We start from the raw sequence: 16,255 nt of genomic DNA, 5'->3' as shown, positions 1-16,255 counted from the left end.
GGCCCTATGACTTCTGCTGTTCTCCAGTCCTAGACAATTCTTGGTGTAAAGCTCTAGATTATATCTCAGTGTCTTTGCAGTGGAAGGAAATGTATCTCTGAGTTAATCAGTCTCTTCTGTCTATTCATGATGGAGGTGAGGAAGCAGTTATTTGACCAACATCTCTTTCATCAATTTTTAAGTTTTTAAATCAAGAGACTGGTTGAGATCAGTGCAGTGAAGGGGAGGGACCTTTTCTCAGCATGGAAAAAGTTACGGTGTCAGCATACAGAGGTAGTATGTAAAAGCACGGTAACAGTGCTGAAGAGAGTGACCTGAAACCAGAGGCCTAAACTCAGTTCTTTATTCCACTTCCAGCTTCAGAATTGTCCTTACTTTCCTCGTCCATAGAGTGATTAACAGCAATTATCTCAAGGAACTCTGAGATCTAAAAGTTAAGTAGTATTTAAGGAACACTCCTACTATAACATGTACAATCTATGAGCCAAATATGATGTGTGTATGATAGCCAGTTTTGCTTAATTTACATTAAAAGTTAATGAAGCCACACATCACTTTTTTTCTTCTCTTTCTTTGCAGTGTTAAAATGAGCTAGGGCCTTTCTCTTTACATTTGTATTTTAACTTCTTGATTGTGACCATCTAAGGCTGCCTTTCTTGTACTCATCCTGCTTGAAGTTGTTCAGTATCTTTTCTGTGTCGTTTTATAGTTTGTCACAATTTTGTATGTGGTCATCCCTTGTCCAAATGTCCAAATGCCCCTGTGTTCCTCACTACAGGTGCTGAAGAAGGTTTTTCAGATTGCATTTTACTCAGTTTACAGATAAATTTGCCAATAAAGGCTAGGAAGTGCCCCCAAAAAGGAGCAGTTAGACCTTTAATTGTCTATGGTTTTATTGTATCTGAATTTTATGAACACATTCTTGTTTTTAAAATTATAATTTTGAAGTTAAGCAAAGAGAATATTTTGAATGTAAACTATCCTCTGCTGAAGTGATTAGAGTACTACAGATTAGCCCTCATAGTGTTGAGAGGCTCACCCTCATGGCTGGTGAGACTGGAGACTGACCCAATGACATTTCCTTCTTATTTCGCACCAACTCTATTTGTTACAGATTCCTAGCGAGGAAGCTGGTATTTCATGTTATATGGTAATATTTTCGTATAATTTGTTCAGTTACTAAATGAAAATATCAGAGTGCAGTTTGGAATAACACACACTTAGCAATTTTCCCATTTGGAAGGAGGGGCTGAGTACATTCTATAATAATGAAGGTAACATATATTTTCAAACAGGTAAAGCTAGGAGACTTTATTTTTAACAGCAGCCTGAACTAGATGGCTTAGAGGGTTCTTCATGCTGAGGACAACAGTGTGTGTAGCCAGGAACTGACTAAAAGCAGAGGACCAGCATGTCTTTACAAAAATATACTTTACATTCTTTGAAGTAACAACATACACTGGAACAAGAAATACCTAAAAATTGGCATTTGGAGGGGGTCTTTGATGTTAGAATATTATTTGAACATACTCTCAGAAAGCAAACATTTGTATGATTAGTAGCAATTAAAAACAACAACAACAACCAAAAGGTTTACCCAAAGAGCCCAAAGAGGGAACAGAACAGAATTCTGTAAGTAAACCAGGAGAATGCAGAACAAAAACAATACAACAAGCTGGGTGTGTAACCCCAGGACTCAAGAAGCTGAGGCAGAAGGACTGATGTAAGTTCATGGCAGGGTTGGGCTTTATAGCAACATTTTTATGCCAAAAAAACTAAAAACAAAAACAAGGTTCACAACCGTCTCAGTAAACAACATTTGTAAAAGGTAGATGCTTATCAATTACACACCAGGGGCAAACTTGTTAGTCAGAAAAGCATAGCCCAGCTAGGTCAAACCATTTTAAGTAAATAAAAAGCACACACACTTTCAATACCAGCACTTGGCAAAAACAAGAGGATCCCTGAACTGAAGGCCAGACTGGTCTACATAGTGAGTTTAAGGCTAGTATGCTTTATAGAAAAAGTTCAAGGCCAGGCAACTATAAAGCAAGACTTCATGTTAAAGAGCACTTTCTAAGACAATGTGGTTTATCTTTCAGCCCTGTTCTTATCAATGTCTATACTAAGGGTTATGTTATCTTTCAGTGAAGTTACCTGGTAGTTCCTCATGCTCTGCTTCATTCTCATGTTCATCGTCAGCTGCTTCTACACTAGCTGGGTAGCTGGAAAAACATTTAACATGTCCTATTATAGGCTAATATATATTCATACAATATATATTACATTATGTGTTTTAAATTTTATAAAGTTACGCCTTACGTATCATGGTTCTACCAAATTCTTAACAAAGCTAAAAATTGGGATTAATGGAAAATGTTTTGAAAACAAAAAAATTCTTAAAGCTTAAAATTTACTTTGGATCAGCACAAATAATAAAAAGAAAATGCTAGTTTTCTTAAATACAAACACACATGCTTTTCTATGTGTGTGCATGAATAGGTATGCACATTATCCCATGAAGTAAGTACCTCTTCTTCACTAGAGATTAGGCATTATGAGCTATGAGGAGAATTAAGTAAACTTACAGGAAGTCCAAACAACAAAAAAACTCTACAAAATGAGATCAACATTGATATGCCAATGATCAATTTGACTCTTACTGGAAGCCACACAGGGGCCTGCAGTGTTTTGGATGAGAACAGCCTCCATAGGTTCATACATTTGAATACTTGTTCCTCAGTTGGTGGAACTGTTTGGGAAGCACTAGTGGGTGTGGCCTTGTTGGAAAAGGTGTGTCACTGGGGCAGTGTTTAAGGTCTCAAAAGCTCAGCATCCCCAGTTAGCGTTCTCAGCCTGTGGATATAGATGTGAGCTCTTAGGTGCTCCTGTCGCCAAGCCTTTGCTCTATCATCATGGACTCTGATCCTCTGAAATTACTAAGCCCCATGTAAAGTCTTTCTTTTATAAGTTGCTTGGTTGCAGTGTTTAAGCCATCATAGCAACAGAAAAGTAACTAGAGACAGGGCTTTAAACTGGGTACTGGTACAGCTGTGAGAAATAGAGTCCATTGCTTCTGACTGAGGACTGTTAACTGTCACTGTCTACAACACTGGAAGACTGCAAGTACACTACTGTCTCAGAACCCCACAGTCCATGCCAGTTCAGGTAATACTGTATCTCTGTATCAGGCATCTTGAGAATCCGCTATGGTAATCCATATGCCGTGATTCTCCCAACTCTTTCAATTTCTACCTCTGTGTTTTTAAAACCCTAAAAAGCCCAATTTTCCTTTGTAAAAAGAAGAACTACTACATGGATATATAACTTAAGGAAATTCAAGACCTTAGCAAACACTGGAAAATGGCAATGGTCAACTATGCTCAGAAGTGGCCCTCTCAGTCAACTAGAATTTCTAAATAAATGAGGTTCCTATAACCAAGAGAGTTACCATGCACAGAGGTAACACTTAAATCAAACTGGTCTTTGCTTCCTTCAAAAAAAATTTGTTTTTAAATCCAAGTTTATAACAGTAATCTGGGGTTTTATTTTCCTTGTCCACAGAAAACAAATTTCTTTCCTAGGAAAGACTTGGCAGTTTTGATAGTATTTTAGGTATGAAATTTCAGGCATCTAAAGGCAGAATGGAGATTTAACTACATAGCAACATACTTCACCCATACACAAGAAAAACCCTGACTATCATGAATACAGAACATAGTTCTAAAGATAAAATTTAAGGCATAGAAATGGCTCAGTTGGTAAAATGGTTGCCAGATAAGCAAAATGACCTGATTTCATATCCTTGGAAACTACACAAAAAAGCAATGCACAGTGCTGTGTGCATGTAATCCCAGTGGTGGGGGCTGGAGACAGGCAGATCCCTGAAGTTTGATGGGCAGCCTTTCTAGCTGAACTGGTAATCCCCAGGTTCCCTGAAGATGCTGTTTCAGAAAGTAAGCTGGGGAGTAAATGAGGAAGATGTATGCCACCAAACCCTGGCCTCCATACATTAAAAGAAATAGATGAGGTTTAATTTTGTCTGTTTGCCTACTAGAATTCATGCACACATAGAAATATAGAAAAGCACAAAAATTAGTTAATGTTTTTTTTTATTGTATTTACCTACGTAAAGCTTTGAATTGTGTGGAGTCATCAGAATCCAGTTCTTGATTTAATTTTGAATAATCAATAGAAGATGTCAAGCCTTTCTCAAGCCTGGCAAAGAACTGCTCTTTCTCTTCTTGTTCCTCTAATGTGTCCAAGCCCAAACCAAGGGTACTATGATGGAGCTCAGAAATGACCAATTCTACAGAGAAATGAATGATAAATACATTTTGTTACCATGTACAGCTTTGATAAACCTAAGCGATACTTTTATTAACATTGCACAGGAACCTCCCACCCACCAAGCAGATCTACATAAGGCTGACTTCATCTCTAAGACATACTTCTGATTCTCCGGGAAGATCTTATGATCCGTCTGTAAGATCTGGTGAGGGAAGCCAAGGATTAGCTGAATCCACCATTACAAGTTTCTCAAGTACAGTAGTGACTTCCTGACACATCCCCCTTCTCACCATTAGCTTCTAAGCTGTCAACACTTAAGATGGAGGTTCCACTGCTCTTAAGAAATTGAACTTTTTCAGCAGACTCCTCTTCTGTGTCCATAATAGGTTGAAAAGTCTTCTTTGTCTTCAAATAGCTTACATGTGTTCCAAGAAGTCCTGTGGACAAGACTTAGAGTTGGTGTTCATATTTACATACAAGTAGTTATATTCAGGGAGCTGTTCTGATCATAATGCCAACATAAGGATACTGTCTTATTTTAATGCATAATGGCTACAAAACAAACCTGTCATACTACATAAAAAAACTAGACCTAGAATTCACAAAAGAAAAACTGTAATTCTGTTTGATTACAGTACCCTTCATTTTAAAATTTACAAAGGACTCCTTTACCCAGTTTTGCTGTCTGAAACACTGTTCAAACAGACTATGTGAACCAGGACAGAAAACGCAAGGGGGGCTGGGTAGGGTCAAGGACAAATACAAGGCATAGACAAGATCCTTGTTGGTGTACATATCATTTCAAGAAAACACCAGAACATCTTTGAAGCCATTATTTTTCCACAGCGGGAAAGTCTCACACCAGAGTATGTGCAATGTTGTTGGGGGAGGGGATGGTATCACAGTCTCTAATAACAATTTTGAATGTGATACTTTATTTTCAAACTAAAATATAATGAACATATTAAAAATGTTTTACCACTGACTCCTGTCATAGTTAGCTTTTAGCTATGTACTTGACACAAATCCCTTGCTTGGGTTCCAGAATCAAGTTTTTTTTTTTTTTTTTTTATGGCTTTATGTGAATAATGGTCTTACTAGATCAGGCAGCACTTTCCACACAGCTATACAAAGTCAAAATCTATCCATAGACACTGCTAAGTGAGAACCACAGTTGTGGTGCTGCTATGGCAACTGCTCACTTTGGCTCTGAAGCTTGGCTCAAGAGATGTGACCCAGACAAACAGGCTCCACAGAAACAACAGAAGCTCACAGATAACTGAATTACTGACCAGCAAGAGAATTACAGTTTCATTTACTAGGCAGAGCCCATTAACCCTATGACAACTGAAAAAAATAAAATAAAATCATTCTAACAGAATTTGCTCAGTTTTAATGTTTAATGAATGGTAGCTGCTCAAGCGTGGTAGGGAATGGATCCCTCTCCTTAGGATGGGTATACAGGTCTCTCAGAAGCTTCTTCTGCCCAATGGCAGAGCTCCCATCTTGTAAGGATGATAGTGCCTGGTACACAGAAGGAAATCTGAACGCACTAAATGTATCCGGGGAGGAACAGGGCAGGCTACACTCTGGGTGGGATGTAAGTGGAGCTAGCTCTCCTGTGTGCTAGTGAAGTCTTAAATGGTTTGTGCGTTGCCTCGTTTTCCCTGCTTCTTTTACTAACTGCACATACTTTGGACTGACATCCTTTTAAGAAAAACTGATAATTTTAGTTGCTACAGGCAAGCGTTTTTATTCTAGGAGCTAGTCTTTCCTTTTGGAATATTTGCATATTTCTGCTCTGATTTAGTATCTTCTAGAAGAAAAAAAAAGGCTTCAATGATAATTAAGTCCCAAATCCTTGGCAACATTTTCAAAGTACTTTATCCTACGATGAATGATAGGTTTTTTGAATGCTAGCAGGAAAAGAATGATTCTATAAAAACATTCTTGATAGGCAGGCATACTTAACAGGTTGTATGGTTTGGGGATTCATGAAAAATCACCTTCAAGTTTTCACTGAGAAATTCCTTTAATGTATTGCAGTGTTAAAAACAAACAAACAAACAACAACAAAATACTAAGAACTGTGACATCTATGCTGACATGGGATGAGAAGTGCTTCCCATCCATACTAAGCTCCCAAGTCCACAATTGTCACAAGATAGGCAAGGGCCACTGTGGTGTTCTGAGCGCAAAGGAGAAAGCTCGTGTTAGCAGGGATCCAGAAGGGTCACAGTGGGAGTGTGCACAGTAGGGACACCGAGTCTTGCTGGACTAGGAGAGGAGAGGAAAGCTAGGATGGTAGGGAAGCACGGACTCCAAAGTCAGGCACAGAGGCCAGGATCCAAAGGTGTTTCTAGAAGACAGAGTAACTAGGTGTGGCTAGGCCACATGAGATAGAGAAGAGGGCTATCATCAGATTATGAAGAACCTCAGCTGTCACTTTAAGGAATTTACGTTCAATCTTGTGGATGGAAAAATGAAAAGAAAAACAAACAAACCCCACAAGAATAATAAAAGCCATGGTGAAATCTTTCCCTAGACAGGAGAAACAGAGATGCTACCCTGACCCACAAGTACCTGTGGCAGCAGCACGCACAGGAAGTCTATGCCATACACAGTCTGACTTGCTTCAAGATGCAGACAGCACTACATACGATGCACACCTATTACATATGTAAGCAACATTTAAAGTCACATTGCATTTATAAAGTGTGACTAGGGACATCCTGGGAAGTCTATAAATGCATGCCAGGGAAGATGAATGCATTCATTACAGTTGAGGAAGTAAATTATTGCTTTTCATGATTTATCAGCAAACTGAGATTCCACATTCTACTTATTTGTTAATGTGGTTACATGAGTATAGTGGCAGATTATTTTATTAAACCACCGAGTCTATTTATATTATAAATGATATGTAAATACACTTCATGTATTTCCTTAATTTGAATGCACACAAATGATCTCAATGCAAATTAATGGAAAAAGTCACTCTTAGTTACATATTGTATAGCAAAGTAGAATAATATGAAAATTAAGTTAAACCTCAGATTCATTCCATTAGTATTATTTTCTTTACAGTTTAATGGTGTAGTAACACAGTCTAGAACTAAAGTCTTGACTGACCTCTTGTGGTCAAACGATTTAAACCAAACCAAACCAAACCAAACCAAACCAAACCAAACCAAACCAAACCAAACCAAAAACTTCAGGCTTTACCATCATCTTCAAAATCATCTTCTGTTATCCACCAAGGCACTGTATCTTTATTCTTCACTTCATTTTTACGTTGTCCAGGTGTTTTGTTTGAACTTTCAAAAGAATCATCTGAAAGCTGAATTACATAGAAATTATTACATTCCAAGATGCATTTCAAATTGCAAAATCCCAGACATTACTACAAATGTTTTTCCTTTAGTTCTCTCACAGTTCAGTTATAACATGAACAACAGTCTAAGAAATAATACATAAATTCCATCCACAGACATAGGTAGCCAAACTTAAAAATGGAGCATATGTCTTTGAATACTGATTTTATATCTGGAATTAAACAAGTAAGATACAGTGGTGGTCTGAATGAAAATGGCCCCCAGAGGCTCACTGGGAGTGGCACTATTCGAAGGTGTGGCCTTGCTGGAAGAAGTATGTCACTGGGGGCCAGTTAATAGCAAGTACAATAACAGGTAGGCTTTGAGGTTCCAAATGCTCAAGCCAGGCCCAACGCCACTCTCTTCCTGCTCATCTAGATCCAGTTACTCTCAGCTACCTCTCCATCACCCTGTCTGCTTGTATGCCACCATGTTTTCCACCAATATGATAATGTATTAAGCCCCTGAACCTGTAAGGGGCCAACCTGTAACAGGCCAACCTGTTGAGGGTTGGCCTGGTGCTATGTATTCTAATGCTAATTGTTTTGCTCCCCAGGTCGCTTGCTGTCTTTGATGAGTAGACACTCACACACCCAAAATGACATCTGTAACTTTGGCCTACCAAAATTATCCCTGACTGGAAGATAGACTGCTGACACTGGGCTGAGCAGGGAGAGAGAGGCAGAATGAGGGGCATGATTTGGGGAAGTCAAGAGGGGACTTTGACAAGAGAGAGGTGCAAGAGAGGAGGAGAATGGACATATTCCAGAAAAGATAATAATGCAAGTACCAGAGGCTTTGGGTGGGAGGAAGTACACTGATAGTGAGATAATAGATTAGTTATTATGCTCAGCTTGGTGCTTAGCTTTGAATGAAGCGTAGTTTCAATGTGTGGTTATTTGGAGAAATTATTGATTAAGGAGTAAATATTTACTAAGTATACGACTGAATATTAATTATTATTATCCATCAATTTGTAAGCCAGCCCCAATTAGTTTTCCTTTATAGGAGTTCCAGTGATCACAGTGTCTCTTCACAGCAACAGATAGGTACAATAACAAAATAAGAAAATATGATAAATATATTTGTTTAGAAAAGGAAGTAGATAATAAAATCCTATATTCTGGACATTTTCTAGAGCCTAAGAACAAATGGCAATTGAGCAAACTTATTACAATGACTCCAAAACAGAATTCTAGTCTCAGTGGGTGAAGATGCAATGGCCACAGAAATAAACATACTGTCCAAATATTAATAAACATGGGTTATTTGTCCCTTTCTACTCTTCAGCTATTTTTTTTTTACTACAATTCTGAATTCCTTCTTCTTCTCTTTTCTTATTTTTATTTTCTCTCCTAGTCCTCGTTCCTCCACCTGGCTCCCCACTGATGCTCTCCCTAATCCTGATCCCCACCCCTGTTCCCCTCCATAACCCCTCTCCCCTCCAGTTCCCTCCCTCTATCTACTTTAGATGTCTGTTTTATTTCTTCTTTTGAGTGAGAGTCAAGCATCTTCCCTTGAACCCTCCTTGGCTTCTTTAGGTCTATGGCTTGTTGTATGCACTCTATGGCTAATATCCAAATAAATTGAACTAGAAAAGGTTATGCTGAGTGAGGTAGTCCAGACTCAGAAAGACACAGTTACAACTGAACCCCCTTTTCTAATCTCAACACTTCACCTCCTCTAGCCAATAAGGTAGCCTCCCTCTTCCTAGATAACCAAGAACTAAATGCCACCCTTCTCCTTAGTCCACCTCCAAACTCGCATCTGGTGAGACTTCTCCCCGCTTCAAAAGACATTTTTTTTTCCCTTGGCCCTCAAGGGAACCCACAGAGGGGCGACTCTTCCTCCCTATTCCTTGGCTCCCTAGCTTCTCCAGCTCTCTATCATCACTTCCTTAGCCTCCTTCTCCCACTCCCCTCAAGTTTCCCACTCAGCACTGTGTCTCCAGAACCTTTCTAAGTGCTGCCTGCCAATATATACTACACAATGTTTTGGTATCATTTCCTTTTAGTGCGTAGGTTGCTATCCTGTGCATATGCTACATCTTGCTTATATTCAGTTGACAGACATGTGGGATCCTTCTACTTTGGTCAGTCATGAATAATGCTGTTCTGAATAACCATCCAAGTATGAGTGTGGATATATATATATATATATATATATATATATATATACACACACATATGGATATCTTTATATATTCGGTCATCAACTGACCACATCACAGAAACTGATCCCTTATGGAATGCTCTACCGAGGAATGAATTGGGCAGTGTCCTTCTCTGGGCTCCTCTTCACCTCTGTGGCCTTGCACACAGCTGGTTAACAGTTAGGGGCTCCTGAGCCCACTTCTCCAACACGAGACTTCTTGTTGACTAGGTTCTTCATCCTTTTCCATTCTCATTCTATAACCCCTCATATACAGCCTGGAAGAAACCATGTTTATCACATGCCTTCTCAGTGTCAGGATCTGCACCTGGTTTATCTCATTCTTTAAACAACCTCGAACAGCTGAAAAGCTGAAACCTGGAGGAGAAACAACTGCCCCAGGTACAACTACTGAAGAGTGATAACAAATGGGATCCAAACTAAGGACATTGCTGATGGCTGTCTACTTTCCACTACTGCATGCAGCTATCCAATAAGGATGACACATTTCCTCCTGATGAACATGAGGAACATCCAACAACTTGATGGAGTTTCAACTTTTACAATGCTCAAAAAGAACTCACTGTTTTCCGGGTAGGAAAAAGGGAAGGTGGGGAAAAAGAAAAGGAAAAATTTCAATCTGAACTTCTGGTATCTAATCACTTTCTAGTTGGTCTTAAAACATTACTACCACATTGAAACAATCTATTTCTTGCTTTCTATACCCCAGTTTCTTTGTCTAGATACAGTGATAGAACCATTGACCATTCAGAGTTATGGCAAAGATCAAAAAAAACAAATGATGAATATCCACCCCTCCAATATACTGTAGGTGTTCTGACTCTCAAAATCTACACTGCTTTGCAGGTTATCATTATCAAATGAAAACAAAAACCTGGACCTCAGATAGTAATTAGGAAAGATAATGAATATCAGAACCTTCATAACTGAATACACTGCTGGTGGGAATAACAGAGCATACGACCAGACAATTTCACTTCTAGGCAAATACCCAGAAGAGATTAACATACATCCGCACTCATGCTTGGATGATTACTCAGAGCAGCATTATTCATGAATGATCAAAGTAGAAGGATCCCACATGTCTGTCGACTGAAAATATGCAAGATGTAGCATATCCACAGAAGAGCAGCCTACTCACTAAAAGGAAATGATACCAACATATGCTGTAATATAAATAAGCCTTGAGGACACTTCGTTAAGTAAAAGAAGCCAGACTTCAAGGCCATCCATACTATACGGTTCAATTTCTATATCTGTAAACAGCCGAACTTGGAGACAGAAAGCAATCATTGAATGCCTAAGACTGGGAAAGGACAAGGAGTTGAAAGGAAAAGTTAAAGGATAAGAGGTTTCTTTTTAGGAATGATGCATGTATTCTACAACTGACTATGGTGAAGGTTATGTAATTCTCAATCAGTCATCATTCATACTTTAAATGGGTGAGCTGTATGGGTTATTAATTATAACTAAAAAAAGCTAACCTTAAAAAAAGTGGGTTGAACCACTCTCCTAAAACCAGATATTAAATTGTATCTTGGAGGGCCCCTCTGTGTGTGTGTGTGTGTGCCCACCTTATGTACCATGGACGGAATGCTGCATACGTGCGCCTCATGTACCATCAAGGGAATGCTATGGGCGTGTGTGCACCACATGTACCTCGGAGGGAATGCTATATTTACTCGGAACTGCTGGGGAAGACTAGGTGAGGTGATGGCATTGAGCTAACAGGTGCCAGCATTTGAAATGAGAACAAACTAAGGGATGCTGGGCATCTTCTGTAGATGGGGTGGTTTATGTTTGCAGATGACAGCACCCAAGGATGGGTCTCATGAGACTCTTTCATAACAAAGCTTTAGAAGGACTGAACTTACCTCCTTCATGAACTGTTCAAATTCTTCATCAAGCTCTTCTTTGGAATAGTGAGCCATAGTTAATAATTTTCAAGTCAAAATAAAAGTATCCTAAAAGTATTCACAGCATTGGAAACACTACATGACAAAAACAGAAGAAGAAAAAACACCTCACTACTTTAAACTTCAAAAAATCTCATCAAGACAATATAAAATCATAATTACGAGATGCTAGTGGAGTCCTACCTAATTCACTGAGGCGGACTAAGGAAGGTAGTTTGTGAACTGTATCTTCTCACAGTCTATAATTACATTTCATTAAATTGTTCAGAGGTGGGTTCTAGGGTATTTCGTACTGTATAAGTATTTGTCTCTGCTAATACCTCTCAGAAACCAGGTCCTCACAAATTATATATCTACATATGGCAGAAAGTGGAGAGACCATTTATTTTTTCTTGTAAAGCACAGTACAGTTCATGCTGTTTGATCCACTTTCTATAAGCAGAGATGTTTCTGGACACAAACAAAGTGAACTTATAAGACTCAGAATACAATAAAGAATTTAGTGCGATGCACACCCAAACTCGCTACAACTAAGGGACAGAAGGCCCTCTAGTTGGAAGCCAGCCTGGGCTACAGCCTGAGTTCCTGTATAGCTCAGACTAACCTGGCTAACAGAAACAATGCCCTGAACACCTTGAGTGGGATGTAGTCAAACTGCAGCTTAAAGCTCGACTCTCTGCCCTCTGTGAGGCCATCTTCCTACCGGTCCCAGCTTTAGGATTTAACCCTGCAGAGCAGCAGGAACGCTGGTTTCCTTTTCTAAGGGACGGGAGCGGGAGGATTTGAAGGTAAAGGGTGTCCTCCAATCTGCAGGGCAACACCTAACGCCTTTATCTGAATTTTCTACCAGAGGTCGAACTGACAGGATAAGGAGTTGGACAAACAGCTTGGTCAGAGGCGGATCCCACGAATGGGCCCTCAGACCAGGTCTTCTGGGGTCCAGGTTGCAGGAAGCGCAGATTTGGGGGCCAGCGCCAAGCAAAGACGCATCCGACTTGGAGTCCCGGCAGAACAGCGGAGTAATGCGCTCGTCCAAGCTGGGAGACCGGATCTGAGATACAACCTGGAAACATGGACAGGGTCGCAGAGGGCCATAAGCGTCTCACCTACCTGCTCCGGGGAGCCCGCGCTCTCCGGGGAAGTCCGGGCGGGCCAGCTGTCGTCAGGGCAACAGACTTCCACGGGCAGGCTCCGGGCTGTCACGTGATCCAGCCTGCCACGTGACCTCCGGAGCGCTCAGACCAGCTGTCAAGTCTTCTGGTGACTTTGCAGGTAAAGACTGGAACCACCAGGGCTACGCCGGGTATGGCGGAAAATAAGGAACGTGGCCGAGGCGGCAGCACCCAGACGCCGCTTTCCCTCCGCTCCCTGCTAAATCTGAGCTCAGTCGGCGGACGCAGAGACCGGGACGCAAGCGCACAAGCTGAAACCAGCGCATGGCTTCCTGGGAGTTGTAGTTTAATCCCTCGGTACCGCTCCTTTCTCGGCGGGCTGCTCCTTTTTTCATCCTTTCCCACCCTTTTCATTTGAACGCTGTTTTCTAGGCTGAAAGTTTTAAAAACGATTTACGAGGCTGGATTTCCTTCACGTGATAAACCTTCGGTGTGGGTGTTGTGAGAGAAACACAAACCTGTTAGAAATAATTGCAGCGTTGGAAGAGACGTCTGCCACCTGGTGGACAAGCATTTGAAAACATACAACACCAAGCTCTGTGGGACAGGGGCACTAGCTCAGCAGCTCTGGGTTTTCCGGCATCCTGCTTTTCAAAGCTCTCTTCTACAGTTTCTTGCTTGAGTTGCCGCACTCTCTCCCGCAGCCTCCTTCTCTCTCTCTCTGAATACATATACACGCATTGGCACACGCTGCAACTCTTCAGAGGACGCCATTTAGGAATACAAGTAGAATCTTCAAACAGTAAAGGAGTAGACTTAACTCCTCCTTTCTAGCTGGAACTTCTCAGTCAACAATGCGTGTTGCACCTTCGAGTGTGTACAAGCCAAAAACTATCCTATGAAGATACAACAATTGAGACCCGTTTTAAGCTCCCGTTTATTGAGTGCTTGATGGGAGCTTTACGTACATTATTTAACTCTTAAAATTCACAAGTCAATTTAATTCAACTTATAGTTTTGTTTTTTTAGTATGTATCGAATGAGCACTGTCCCTATGGACGTTGGTACTGTGACACAGAGAAGTAGCCTAGACACCCGCTAAAGGAGTGCAGTGGAAAAAAAAAAGCCTTCGGTGATACTTCGTGTACATGAGCTGAGAAAGTCTGGGACTTACCCCCTGTGGTCTCAATTCCGTCTCACTCAGCATACAGTTATTTTTACCATCAACCAGTTATTTATTTTATGAGGACCATCTTCTAATCCCCTCACTTCCACTTGGATTCTGGAATTAGCAACCTTCACCATTTTGCTGAGACAATCATGCTTTTAAGCATCCCTAACTCCCAAGTCACAAGAACAATTTTAGTCCATGCACACCCAGCGTTGTTTCACCTAGCCCATACCTTTCTTCCTTTATTGGGCCTTCCTCTGGTATCTAGCTCACAGCCATAAGACGATGCCCTGGTCAGTCTCTCAGTGTAGATTCAATAAGGCTGTACTGTCTCCATCCCTTTCTCACTAAATCTGTAAGTCATGTCTATGTCTGCACCATCCTGATCTGTCTTACCTGTTCTGGTGGCTCTTCTACCCATCTTCCAACATACGACTTGGAGCTCAAGCATTCTTACTGATTGTGAGCCTCACCAGGATTCCTGTGTCTCACTCTAGCCATCTGTGGGAGTAAAACTGCTGTGGGATCCTTCTGTCTAAAATGCCATTTTCAAAATACCCACCTTTCTTGTATTCACCTGTTGTCGAGCATTCTCTTTCCTCCTACAAGTCTATTCTAGGGAATTAGTCCCACCTTATTCCCCACACAATGCTACTAAAACAATTCTTGAGGTGTCACTAATTTTCTCACAAACTGTTGCTAGACTGAACAAAATAGGTTTCTATGACATAACCTTAGATAATATTAAAATTCTATTTGTTCTTGTTCTAAATTTCCCCTTTCAGCTCTAGTGTTCTATATACGATTGTCCAATTCATGTATATTCACTTAATATCCTAGAAACATCTCTCTGTAGACCAAGAGGGCTTCAAACTCAGAGATCCACCTGCCTCTACTTCCCTAGTGCATGCACCACCATCACCCACTAGAAACACCACTCATGTTGTAGAAGCCTTGCATTTTTGCATGTGTATATGCATGCTCACTTGTGTGTGGGAACACCTGTATTTCCACTAGAGGTTGATGACTGGATGTCTTTCCCAACTGTTCCCCACCTTTATACCTTAAGGCAGGGTCTCTCACTCGAATCCAGAGCTTACTGATTTGGCTAGTCTAGCTATCCAGCTTGCTCCAAGGATTTCCTCTCTCTACCTTCTTGAATGACAGGAAAACAGCAACCTGCCACTCCCTCCTAGCTTTTACATGGTGGTGGGGATCTGAACTCTGGTTGGTCCTTATGTTTGCACCACAAGTACTCTGCCCACTGAGCCATCCCTGAAGCCCAGGAAGCTTTGATCTTATTCTCCTCCTATAGCTATTTTTTTCTACCTATACTTCTTACTGCATTATGTGACACAGCATGTAATTACTTGACAGAAGTCTTGGAGTTTTCTCTTCCCTACGCGTAATCGACCATGCCAATACTACCTTCAAAACATGTCGCCCTTCTACTCGCTTCTCTAAATCTTCAGTGCTCATGTCTTGACCCACGACATTATTTCTTGAACTGCATTCCTCGCCCTCTACTTCTTCACTCACCCTCCTCTAGCCCATTGTCTATATAATTTAAGAGGTCATTATTTGACAGCACAGGCCAGCTTAGTTCAGTATTCAGAATGCTTCAGTGGCTCTTATCGGACTTACAGTAAACTTCAGACATCTAGAAGGCCTTGTACGGTGCATTTGGTGTAACCTGTTCATGTAGCCTCATCTCGCCAGCACTCTCCGAGGCTGACCCAATCATTGGAAGCTCGGCTGTGACATTTAGCCCTTTTTGGTAGACTAATAGTCTACTAATCGTCCTGTAGAGTAATAATTACAGCTTTTATGGAGAGGATAGACGATGAATGTTACTGTGTCTATAGAGGGAAGAGCCACTGTTTTGAACTAAGGTCTGAATCTAAAAACATCACGTTAAGATTCAACTATTTGCCACACTGGACTATGTGGCATACACTCAGTGAGTCTTTTGCTACCTTGTTTAATTGTCAGACTTTGTTATTATTTTTAGTTATGTTTGGAGAGCTTTGTGTGAGGCATGGCTGCGTATTTCCTCATATTACTCAATTTTCCTATGTTTTAAAGTCGGTAGCAATAGCTAGACCTCAGAGAAGCTAATATTTAAAGAATAAATTTCCGAAGTTCACATAACTGAAGAGTAGCATATCCAAGATTCCAGCTCTGACATACTGACTGAAAGATGCCTGGTTTTAAATACTG

General features: G+C 40.6%; 1 protein-coding gene across 1 annotated transcript in view; it reads right to left on the bottom strand.

Annotated features, from left to right (window-relative positions):
- Cep162 (centrosomal protein 162) overlaps window positions 1-13,137 on the bottom strand; it is a 69,299-nt gene extending 56,162 nt beyond the window's left edge. The window contains exons 1-6 of the mRNA XM_060384635.1: window positions 12,863-13,137; window positions 11,711-11,827; window positions 7,516-7,630; window positions 4,581-4,727; window positions 4,126-4,309; window positions 2,158-2,225 (exon numbers count right to left, since the gene is read on the bottom strand). Coding sequence (XP_060240618.1) covers window positions 2,158-2,225; window positions 4,126-4,309; window positions 4,581-4,727; window positions 7,516-7,630; window positions 11,711-11,767 — 571 coding nt within the window. The 5' untranslated portion in view covers window positions 11,768-11,827; window positions 12,863-13,137. The remainder of the gene's footprint in view (window positions 1-2,157; window positions 2,226-4,125; window positions 4,310-4,580; window positions 4,728-7,515; window positions 7,631-11,710; window positions 11,828-12,862) is intronic.
- Between the last annotated feature and the right edge of the window lie 3,118 nt (window positions 13,138-16,255).

The sequence above is a fragment of the Meriones unguiculatus genome, chromosome 6 (assembly GCF_030254825.1).
Source record: "Meriones unguiculatus strain TT.TT164.6M chromosome 6, Bangor_MerUng_6.1, whole genome shotgun sequence".
NCBI classification, from domain to species: Eukaryota; Metazoa; Chordata; class Mammalia; order Rodentia; family Muridae; genus Meriones; species Meriones unguiculatus.
Note: the sequence above shows the minus strand (reverse complement) of the source record. Positions and strands in the feature narration are given on the sequence as shown.